General features: G+C 48.3%; 1 protein-coding gene across 3 annotated transcripts in view; it reads right to left on the reverse strand.

Moving 5' to 3' along the window:
- Nucleotides 1-12,361, reverse strand: part of PRIM2 (DNA primase subunit 2) — a 223,184-nt gene that overhangs the window by 148,320 nt on the left and 62,503 nt on the right. For all 3 annotated transcript variants that reach the window (XR_012645098.1, XM_074991105.1, XM_074991104.1), the window contains exon 6: nucleotides 6,628-6,723. Coding sequence is in view for 2 of the 3 variants with exons in the window: in XM_074991105.1 (XP_074847206.1) it covers nucleotides 6,628-6,723 (96 nt within the window). In the remaining variant the exon portion in view is untranslated. The remainder of the gene's footprint in view (nucleotides 1-6,627; nucleotides 6,724-12,361) is intronic.

Consider the following 12,361-nt stretch of genomic DNA (forward strand, 5'->3'; position numbering starts at 1 on the left):
GAAAAACTTGATTAACTATGTAAATAAAATTTGCCTCAAAAGGATTCGGGAATAAAGAGGGAAAGGGAAAAAAAGAGGAAAGCATCAAGGACATTGTGCAATCCAAGCCACACCGCACCTTCAACAATTAGAAAGACACTTGGGTCACTCCTCCCATCATGCCCCCAGAACCTCCAGAATGGAGGGGAGGGAGAAAGATGAGTGCCCCAACGGATAACGCTTGCCAGGAGGCTTCAGAAACTCATGGAACATGCACTTTAATCCCAGAAGCAGGAATACACAGAGACTGCTTGAAGAAGAAATATGAAATTTAGACATTAATTTGTTTTGGTGCCTGAAGACAGCAAATAGATTCAAGGCTTCCGCCTTTTATAGAGGAATTTTGTTACATAGAAACAGGTGATTTCCTACAAGCTGAAAATACCCATTTCAAATATAACATAAGCAAAAGAACTTGGAAAGCTCCTCCTATGCCACTGGGGGCATTGTTATGAACTGATTTCTAACACCACAAGCAATAAATAAGCATATAAAGAATGTTTTCTTCTGTCACATACTCATAACATCTGTAAGCTGTTGATTCTTTCAGTGACAACTGGCATTTACTGCAGCTACTAACTACTTTTAGGTCAGTAATTTCAGAAACATATACAAACAGTCCACAGGTTCAAGAGGAAGAAAATACAGATGCTTATGGAAAATAATAAACTACAGAAATCTTCACAAAACCCTGTCCCTTCTCCCTGAACCACAGCTCGCCCATGAAACTTCAGGAATACCAACAAGGGTATGACCTGGGGTAAATATCATGATCTCTTATTTTGACTGCACCTAGCACAAAGACTTAAAGTATTAGAAATTCTTGGATTCTAGGTTTCTAACCAGTCCTAGAATAGCCAAATCTAGCCTCACTGCCACAAGATTATTCTGAAATTACTTCATGTATTCATTGACCATTCAGAAGCTGATGTTCAGTTTAGCTGTGTCTACACGTGCACAAAAATTCGAAAGAAGTGGCCCTTTTTTGAAAGGGCGGGAGGAGCGTCCACACGTGCAAACCCGTCTTTCAAAAGAAAATTGAAAGAACGGGACACAGACATAGAAAGCCGAACCCCAATCCCGCATCTGGAAGATCACTCCCTTTCAAAATACTAAATCGAAAGAGCACGTGTAGACGCTCCACAGTCCACTCTTTCGAAATATGAGTCCGCCATGGCGTCGGTCAGCTGGAGCAGAGGGCCGCTCCAGCCAGCAGCAGCAGGGCTTTATGGTTCCTTCATTCGGCTGCCTTAAAGCCGCACGCATGCAGGAAACCCGTGGCAGAAAGCTGAGAGCGTACTAGGAGCAGCCTCTCCACGTGCTCCAGCCGCAAGCTCCAATGGCACAGCACGGCAAGCAACCAGCACCGCCCCCTCGGGGCTCCCAGGGGGAGAAAAAAACTGGGCCCCCTCCTGGATGGAGTGGGAGCTGTGGGACCTCCTCGGCCTGTGGACCAGGGGCCACCCAGAGCATATCAAAGAACATGTACACTCCAAAGTCAAGGGGCTGTGCCCGGGCCAGGGACCATGCCAGACACTCCAGGGCAGCTCCAGTAACGTGCCCCTTTTACAGGGAGCTCCGGGGCATCCTGGGACGACAGGAGACATCCCCACCCCCAGGATTCCTGGACAGCTCCGGCGAGGAGCTGCAACCAGGAGGAGGAGGAGGAGCAGCAGCAGCCGCCCGAATCGGGGACCCAGGAGGGCGAGGGAACCACTGAGTGGTTGAGTGAGGAGGGGGACCTCACCATCGTAATCCCCTCGCGCTCCTCCAGCCAGGCGACCGGGAGCCAGACATCCCTGGATGTCGCTGAGGGACCCTCCGGTACGTACAGGGAGGGGAGCACACCTACTCCACAGGGTGGAGGTGACACAATGGCTAGTCACCCACACACAGGACCGGTGGTCCTGGGCCACACACAGGCCATCCCCCACATGGGATGCGGCACCCGGTGGTGGCACACCAGCGACGCCCAGCACCCGCCCCCAGTGGACAGCACCACATGTCACACAGGGGTGGCAGCTGGTTGGTACTGGACAGCGCCTGGGGCCCGCACACTGCAGGCCAGGAAGGGCCACCTGCAGGAGAGACCTCTGGATGCACCACCAGGCTGGGAGGCCCAGCCCGTGGGGGGCGGGTCAGTGTCCTTTGGGAGGGTGGGGGTGGGCTCGGGCAGGTGGGCCACAGCCTGGTCCCCTCCATCCGGGGCACATTACTGACATGCTCTCCTCCTTTCCACACAGCCACACCATCCGTCGGCCAGGAGAGCCCCGCGCCTTCCCTCATCCACGAGAGCCCGCCCGCAGCCCTCGGAGGTGTCCGGATGCCACCCCAGGCAGCGTGCCGTCAGGGCCATGGCCGGAGGGCCCCCCCCGCCAGGCCAAGGAGGACCCAGCCCGCCAGCGCCAGGCAGAGGTGGCCGAGCAACACCTGCAGCTCGCCCAGGCGGACATGGAGTGGAGGGGGGCAGCCTGGAGTAGGCTGCTGTCCACGCCGTCCGAGACCATGCGGCCACTGTTACCCACTTCCTAGCCCCCACAGAAGCTTCCCCAGCTGGTCCTGTCCCCCTCCACCCTCACTGAGCCTACCCCTTCTGCCCCCACCGAGCCTGCCCCCTCCGGCCCCACCAGGCCCACTCGCCAGCAATACCCGACGATGCTACCTGCACCCTCTCCTCCCCGTCGGGGACCCCTCACCCAGGGAGACGGAGGCTCCAGGGGCCAACGGGGCTCGCGGCCTACCACCCCTGCCCCGGAATGAGCTCCTCAGCCCCCTGCAAGTTAGCCTCTCCCCTGTACATAGTTACCAACAAAAATAGATAAACATTTCTTTATTGTTCACCACTCCGTGCTGTGCTCCTCAGGGGGACGGTGGGTGGTAGATGTGCAGGTGCGGTGCTGGTGGCAGGGGGTGGCGGATGTGCATGCAGGTCAGAGGTGGCTGTCAAAGGCCTGCCTGAGGGCCTCCCAGATGCGGTGGCCTTCCCAGTGGGCCTGGCGGATAGGGGAGGCACCCAGCTGCTCACAGATGGCGCCAGCTGGTGGGCTCCCCCCTCGGGGACATAGGTGTCCCCCTTTCCCTCCATGATGTTGTGGAGGACGCAACAGGTGCCCACCACCTGGGGCACATTGAGGCTGCTGCTTGGTTCCCAGCTCCCCACCGCTTGCAGGACCTAGGAAGCTGACCAGCCTTGAGCTCGTCACTTTCCCAGATCCCGCAAGCAGTGTGAAGATGGGAAACAGGCTGCCCCCAGCAGCTCCCTTCCACTCTGGGAGCCAGGAAACTGATCAGCCCGGCTTCTACAAAATCCCCTCAACTTGTGCAAAAATTTGAGTTATGCAGGGGTTGCAGGAATGCAACCCCTGTCTAACTCTGGGGTTTACTGTATGTAAGATAAGGAAGATAATTGTCCTACTCTATTCAGCCCTGATGAGGCTTCAGGTGGACTACTTTCACCAGTTCTGCATATCAAAGTTTAGGAAAGATGTGGAGGCTTTGAAAGAGTCCAAAGAAAAAGCAATAAAAAGGATACAAGATATAAAAAAAAAGCTTGACCTATAAGGAACAAATTAAAAACTGGCCATGTTTAATCTTAAAAGAATTAAGAAATTAATTAAGAGATTGAGAAGAACCCCACTAACAGTCTTCAGATATGTTAAGGGCTGTTATAAGGAGGACTGTGATCAATTGTTCTCCCTGAGCACAGGAGGAAACGCAAAACGTAGAAAGCTTAATCTGCAAGAAGAGAGATTTAGGTACGATATTAGACACAACTTTCTAACTATAATAATGGTTCCACTTTGGAACAGATGTCCCTGGGAAATCTGAATTCCACAATCACTAGGAGGTGTTTAAGAACAGAGGAGGAGATAGATACATAGGAAGGTAGGGATAGGGTCCAGAGTGACCTAGAAAACTGGAGGATTGGGCCAAAAGTAATCTGATGAAGTTCAACAAGGCCAAGTGCAGAGTCCTGTGCTTGGAACAGAAGAATCCCAAGCACTGTTGCAGGCTGGGGATCAACTGGTTCAGTAATAGTACAGCAGAAAAAGGCTAATGGACTATTGGGGTGCATTAGGAGGAGCATTTCAAGCAGATCGAGCAAAGTTATTATTCTCCCTCTATTCAGCACTGGTGAGGCCACATCTGGAGTACTGCATCCAGTTCTGGGTTCCCCAGTACCGAAAGGATGTGGATGCCTATAGCCAGACATGAACCCCCCCCACTTGGCCTTTTCTTCCTATCCCCCCCACTGGGAGAGACAGAGAGAGAAACAAGCAGGGGAGACAGGTAGCCTTTGATGACCTGGGAACGCAGGTGTGCTGTCTCGCCCAGCCTCTCTACTATACACAAAAACCAGACAGTGAATGGGCTAGCTAATGGCCGCCCTTCTGGCTGATCTGGTGATTGACACGCCTTGATCACTTCCCCAGGAAGAACAGGGAACCCCCGCCCATCACCCCCAAAGGTGCCCAAATGTCCACAATTCACAGGTGCGAATTGAGCCTTGTACCTTCCCTGGGAAACCTGGGGTTCAAACATATTCCTCCCAATTGGCCACTTGAGACCAGGAAGAAGCGTACATGACAAAAGGACTATAAAGGGGCTTGGCAGACCACCCGCTCTTTGAGTTTCAATCACCTACACCTGCTGGTCAGGTCTGGAATTAACTCCCGAGACTGGGGACGCCTGGTTCGTATCTACTTCTTCCCGAGGGATTGAGAGAAAGATTCTGGGTCACACCGGATCTAGGAGGCAGGGGTAAGAATTACACCTGTATTACACTTCTTTCCTATAGGAATTGAGGGAAAGACTCTGGTTCCATCAGGTCTAAGAGGCAGGGGTGAAAATCACACCTGCAACTTGCCTTTCTTGTGTACACATTAATTGTATTAGTTTAAGCTAGCTAGTTTGTCTAAAACTTTTCTTAAGTTAAATTGTGTTGTTTCCCCTTTAAAAACCACAAGTACTAACTTGTACTTTAATCATTTGTCTTAGTTAAATTGTTTCTATCTTTGTATAAATAAAAAGTAACTGTTAAAGCCTCTCTAAGTGTAATTTTCCTCTTGCTGCTGTACCCGAACTAAACACAAACCAAAGAACCCAGCCTGCCCTGGCTGCTTAGCGTAGCTGCTGGTGTGGCATCACCCCCTTTGCCCCACCAGACCTTTAGCTGGCACCTGGGCATCAGCTCACAATGCCTTGGAGCAGAACCAGCACAGGGCAACAGAAATCATTAGGGGGCTAGAACACATGACCTATGAGGAGAGGCTGAGGGATCTAGGTTTATTCAGTTTGCAGAAGGGAAGAGTGAAGGGTGATTTGATCGCAGCTTTCAGCTTCCTTAAATGGGGGGGCCTCTAAGGAGGATAGAAATAGGCTGTTCTCAGTAGTAACAGGTGGCAGAACAAGGAGCAATGGTCTCAAGTTATGGAGGAAGAGGTGTAGGATGGATATTGAGAAAAAATATTTCACCAGGAGGGTGGTGAAGCACTGGAATGCATTACCTAGAGAGGTGGTGGAATCTCCACTCCTAGGGGTTTGCAATAGGAAAGGTCTCACATTTATGCAAATGGGATGGGGGGTGGGGACAGTGCCATGTGGGATGGGAACCCACAGCCCTGAGGCTGCAAGCCAGCTGGGCAGCACTCCTGCGGCTGGAGCAGAGCCAGCCACGGAGTCCCCAGCAGGGGGAGCAGGGGGACCCACAGCCCCAAGCCAGCTGGGTAGTGCCCAGCCAGCAGAGCCAGCCACAGGTTCCCTAACTGAGGGGAGCGGGGAGCAGGGAGACCCTGCAGCCCCACAGCTGACAGCTTCACAGCTGGGGGAAGGGAGGGAGAAGGTTCTTAGCCTGGTTCCAAGCTTCCCACTTGCGGAACCAGGAAGCTGACCAGCCATGAGCTGGTCAGTTTCCTGGGTCCCACAAGTGGCCAGGAGCCTGGAACCAACCAGCAGCCTGGTTCCCAGCTCCCCCGCATTGGTGGGACCGGGAAACTGACCAGCCCTGAGCTGGTCAGTTTCCCAGGTCCCACAATCCATTGGGAGACTGGAAGCAGGCTGTCCCCTGGTTTCCAGCTCCCCACTGTTCTGGGAGCCAGAAAACTGAGCCTTCCTCGTGGCCTGGTGCATTTCCTGGCTCCTGCAAGCCCAGGGAAGCTGGGAATCAGGCTGCAGCCTGGTTCCTGGCTCCCCCCGACTTGTGCGAAAAAATTCAAGTAACTCGAGGGTTTTGCATAACTTACATGTAACTTGCGGGTTTACTGTACTATGATTCACTCAAAAGGAAGGAAAGGAAAACATACAACAGATGAAAGACTCCATGGAGAAAACCAGCTTGACCAGTCAGGTGGAAAGACACTAATACGCAATCAATGACTAGCCTCCATTTCCAACTAATAAAGGTTTTCCTCATCCTAAAAATTCTTCCTTCCAAAAATAGGACCACCTCACGACCAAGCTAGAATCAGAAACAATATGGAACACTTAAGCCACATAAACTTAAGTTGGGAACCTAGGAGAGGGAGACAACACGCTATTGTGACATTTATAGTAAGATTTGTTACACAATTTCCATAAGCACTTGCTTACCTTATAAAACACCAGTTCTTCCAGCTTCTCTCTCATGAGACCAGGAGTTGAATTTATCAGTTGGACTTCAAGTTTTAATTTCACTTCATCACTAATCTAAAACAAAAACAAATTGTGTTTTTAAATAATTATTCAATTTAGATGCCATTTCTTCACAGGAGCTATTCAACAGCTTATGTTTTCAGTAATAAGTAAATATCCTTTCAGAACCCCAAAACACACAACCCCCCCACCCCTCCAGTACCCAGCAGCACCTCTGCCTAAGAGTCCAGACCCAGCTGCTTCCACAGCTAGCCCCTGCCCAAACTTTTCTTAGGAAAAGAGTTGAATAAAATCTCTGAAGAGGACATACAGAATAATGAATACCACAGAAAAGGCTTGAAACCATATGTCATGAGTAATACCTAGACTAAAACCTTCTACGCAACTGATGTAACCAATGTACCCATCATATCAGAGTTGGATGATTTAAGATTATACCAAGATATGGACAGAGAGACCAATAGCACCCTTCTGGTTTTAAGCATGAAGGAAAACACCCACCTGCAGAGTTGGTGAGAAAATGACACAAAGGAAATGTAAGCATGTAACAAGTCTAACAACCCAGAAAATTTTGATAGCCTAAAAATGCAAGACATGTTCAGCAACAGATCTAGTAAAGTAATTAAATACATTTTTGGCAATTGTACAATAAAATGTTTGTTGCAGATTAACAATTTACCTTCATCAAGGCATCTATTTCTTAATCAAATTTCATCTTGCTTTATTGTTATGTCAGGCTTTTCATTCTTTTTGAAATGTGGACTCCAAAAATCAGACACAGCAAGACATTTCTAGTTCTACTAGTTATTTTCCTGCTTATACTTCCAAGGATCCCATTTACTCTGTGCGTTACCACATCACATGCATATACGTGTTCTCTCTCTCAGAGGTGTCCAGTCCAGAGGATGGTTCAGCGCAACTGCCCCAGCCCCCACACTTGGGGGGTTTCATGCTTCAGGGAGAAGTAAAAGTATGAGGCCAAGGGCAGCCCGGGGATTAGCGGGAGGGATGGCACCAGCAGTAGGGGTTGCTCCCACCCCAGCACTCTCAAGGGTGAGGCTTACTACCAGCAGTTGATCTGGAGGTGTGAACACCAAGGGAGGGGAAGCTGCTTCTGTATTTAGCCAGCCATTCGCAGTCTTTGTTTAAGCCAGAGCTGAGGGCGTCGAATTTGCAGATGAATTGTAGCTCAGAAATTTCTGTTTGGAGTCTGGTCCTGAAATTTCTTTGCTGTAGGATAGCTACTTTTAAGTCTGCTACTGTGTGGCCTGGGAGATTGAAGTGCTCTCCTACGGGTTTTTGTATATTGCCATTTCTGATATCTGATTTGTGTGCATTTATACTTTTACGTAGAGACTGTCCAGTTTGTCCGATGTATACAGCAGAGGGGCATTGCTAGCACATGATGGAATATATTATGTTGGTAGATGTGCAGCTGAATGAACCCACGATGGTGTGGCTGATCTGGTTAGGTCTTGTAATGGTGTTGCTGGTGTAGATATGTGGGCAGAGCTGGCAACGAGGTTTGTTGCAGGATCTCTATGAAGCATTCTTGAAACTGCAATACCCACCTGAGGAAGTGAAAAAACAGATCAACAGAGCCAGACGTGTGCCACGAAGCCTCTTACTACACGACAAGCCCAAGAGAGAAACCAACAGAACACCACTAGCCATCACCTACAGTCCTCAGCTAAAACCTCTACAGCGCATCATCAGGGATTTACAACCCATCCTGGACAATGATCCCCCACTTTCACAGGCCTTGGGAGGCAAACCAGTCCTTGCCCACAATCTGCCAACCTGAAGCAAATCCTAACCAGCAACTATACACTGCACCATAGTCACTAACTCAGGGACCCATCCAAGAAACAAACCTCGTTGCCAGCTCTGCCCACATATCTACACCAGCAACACCATTACAGGACCTAACCAGATCAGCCACACCATCGTGGGTTCATTCAGCTGCACATCTACCAATATAACTTATGCCATCATGTGCCAGCAATGCCCCTCTGCTACATACATCGGACAACTGGACAGTCTCTACGTAAAAGAATAAATGCACACAAATCAGATATCAGAAATGGCAATATACAAAAACCCGTAGGAGAGCACTTCAATCTCCCAGGCCACACAGTAGCAGACTTAAAAGTAGCTATCCTACAGCAAAGAAATTTCAGGACCAGACTCCAAACAGAAATTTCTGAGCTACAATTCATCTGCAAATTCGACGCCCTCAGCTCTGGCTTAAACAAAGACTGCGAATGGCTGGCTAAATACAGAAGCAGCTTCCCCTCCCTTGGTGTTCACACCTCCAGATCAACTGCTGGTAGTAAGCCTCACCCCTGCTGACTGAGCTAACCTTGTTATCTCCACCCTTCCTCTGGCTTATTTATACCTGGCCCTGCAGATTTCCAAGACCAGCATCTGATGAAGTGAGCCCGTGCTCACGAAAGCTCATGCTCAAAACTTTTCTGTTAGTCTATAAGGTGCCACAGGACCCTTCGTTGCTGTTACAGATCCAGACTAACACGGCTACCCCTCCGATACTTGACATCCTGTAAGGATAGCCTATGTTCTTGGCTCCCAGATATATGACCCCGATGTATTTAAATATATTGTTCAAGTGAGCCCAGCTTACCACGACAACCAGGTCATTCTGCAGAATTGCCCTGCTAGCCCCGCTCTTATATTTATCAATACAGTAACTATGTAAGAGCAAACTCTACAGCAATTATTTTTGTTTACTTACAGATATTAAAAAACAGAGCCAAGAACAGGTCCTTGTGAATGCCCACTAGAAATGCAACCATTGGATGATTATTCCCCATATACACTGAGTCTCAAGTCAGTTTTTAAAACCAATTTAAATTGACCAAATCCATAACTATCTGCAGTGTTTGTAGCTGTGTTCCTCTTAGGATATGGCTGCATCTACACTATGAGATAAATTCAAATTTAATTCACTTAGCTCAATATTACCATGTGCCTTCACTGTAAATACCATTAGCTCCATTTAGGGTGCACTAATCTCGAGATTACAAAATTGCAGTTACCTGATGGATATAGTATCACGCTCAAATTCAGAAGTTCGATTAAAGGCAAGCGTGGAAGCACCATATCTTAAAAGTGAATTTATTAGCCTCCACAGGTGTCCCGTATGTAACCCACAACACCTCTCAGTGCTCCGCTCTGGCCACTGCTCTCCAGTAACAGGAAGACCATGAGTTTCCAAGTGGGAGCAGCGAGCCTTTAGCTGTGGACTGATGTTAGCATGAGAGCCTGAGAAATGTCTTCCTTTCTTTGCTATTAGCACATCTGCCCATTCAAGTAGCCCCTGTAAGGAGCTCGTGGCTCTGTCCGTACACTTATTTTTTTTCTGTGCTGTCTAGTACCAGCCCATGCCCCACAAGGCAGCAAGGTTGTTGTGGGGATCGTGCTTGCATAACACACTGAGAAACTTCTCAGCTGTTTACATTTGTGTGTGAACCCCCTTCCCCGGCCCACAGGCGCCAGACAATCTGGGTCTTTCTCACATTCAGCCACATCACATGGTAGCCCCCAACCCAACCCAACAAAAGGACGTGCCTGCCATTTGATGCTGACCATGCTTCCAGTCAAGCGTTTAAGGCTCCAAGGGTGGGAAAGATATTCTGGGCTTTGCTGCTGCTATGAGGGAAGTCTTCCCTGGTGGTTAAAATACTGGGAGGTTTGCTGCTGCTGTGGGTGGGGAATCTCCCCTGACAGCTAAGATACGGGGGGCTTTGCTGTCACCATGGGGAAGGACTACCTAAACTTCTCCCCTGCCTCTCGCCCATACCAGGACTTGCTGCCGCCAGTGAAAAGTCTCTCCTGGCAACTAAGAAACAAGGGGACCTTTGACACTGCCATAGAAAAACCCGTAAGAGGGCCTGCTGCCGGGGGAGGGGAGAGATAGGCAGCGAGTCTCATAAGCTGGGAGGGCTGATTCCCCATGAAGGGATCATGTCAACTGGCCCCTCAACACTTACTTCTTTTTTCCTACACTTTGATATCCTCTTTCTTCTCACTTTAAAAAAATAAGGGCATCTGTATTATTTTCAGGGACCAAACACGTGCAGTGATGGGATGTGGGACACTCAGTGGATGGCCAGCAGAGACAGTTATTGTACCCATTTTGGCAATATCTGTATACTTAGTCAGAAAACTAACAATTCTTTTTTCATGAACTTTTCTACCCTCTTTCTTCTAATTTTACAAAACATTCCTGGGAGCATGCATCATCATCCAGGATCACAGGCACTGAGGAGAGGTGGGATACTTGGTGGATGGCCACTTGAGAACACAATCGTTGCACAGAAACCTTATAATGCACTGGAAAGCCAAAAACCCTTCCCAATAACACCACAATGAATGGAGAAACCAAAATTTTTTTTCTTCCTACACTTTTCTGTCTTCTTTCTTCTCATTTTCAAATACAGTCCAGACCCTGGTATTATTTTCAGGGATCACATGCAATGATGGGAACTGGGGCAAGTGGACCAGTTGAGAATACAGTCACTGCACCCATGTTGGCAATGTAACATGCGGGGGGGGGGGGGGGAACTAAAAATTTTTTCCCTGCACTTTTCTATCCTCTTTCTTCTGACTTTGAGGTCCCTGCATTATTTCCCAGGATCAGCATATTTTCAGGGATCGAGAGGGGAATGACGAAAATGCAATGTGGGAAGATGTCAAGACCAGTAAGCATGCCCAGAATGCTACAGGGATGAGGGAACTGTGGGATAACTTCCCACAATGCACTACCGCAACAGTTGATGTTAGCCATTTTGTATGCAGCAACAATGACTTGACTTTGTGGGGAGCAAATAGAAAGTGAGGATGGTCAAATTCGAACTTATAAATTCCAGAATGAGAAAAATTGATATAAATACATTTGAATTTATCTTGTAGTGTAGACACAACCAAAGAGAGACAAGATAGGTACAATACCTTTTACTGAACCAACTGCTGTTGCTGGAAAATATAAGCTTTTGAAAAACAAGGGTCTGTTATCCGAGATCAAGTCTGAGGTAGAATATTAGTGCCTGAGCTATATACAAATTGAGACAGATACTTAACCATTAGGGATAATGCCTAGAAGACTGTAGTAACGAGCCATAACATGAGTGATCACTCCAACATGGGCTGGATCAGACTGTCACCAAGTGTGCTCATGATACTACTGAGACTACCCACCTGCCCCATGGGACACCCACTTTGTCCTGCCAGCCAAAAGCTCTGGTCTCCTTCAGCAAAAGCACAGAGCTGGGGTGACAGCCACTCAGAACAGGTAACACAGATGCTGATGACAGCTCAACTCTGGGAGCACTAAGCTACACGGAGTTGCCAACAGCACCAAATTGGACCAAAACCCAAATAAATCTGTTTTACTCTGCCTAAAAGTTGTACACAAAGAAAGATCATAACGTTTATTCACTTTATAAATCAAAGAGCGATCTGAACTGTTGATTGCCTCCAACTAACAATATTTACACAGGGCTTGATAATAAACCAAAGTGCTTTTTTCAGGTTTTAATAAGTAGGATTTAAGTGACTACAAGTGAAAACAGCTGTAGCAACGTACCTAAGAAAATATAAAACAAAACATGCCAGCTAAACCTAATACACTAAGAGAAGTTGTTAATAAGTCATGTTTCTCACCCCAGCTCTT

This window comes from Carettochelys insculpta, chromosome 3, assembly GCF_033958435.1.
Source record: "Carettochelys insculpta isolate YL-2023 chromosome 3, ASM3395843v1, whole genome shotgun sequence".
NCBI lineage: Eukaryota > Metazoa > Chordata > Testudines > Carettochelyidae > Carettochelys > Carettochelys insculpta.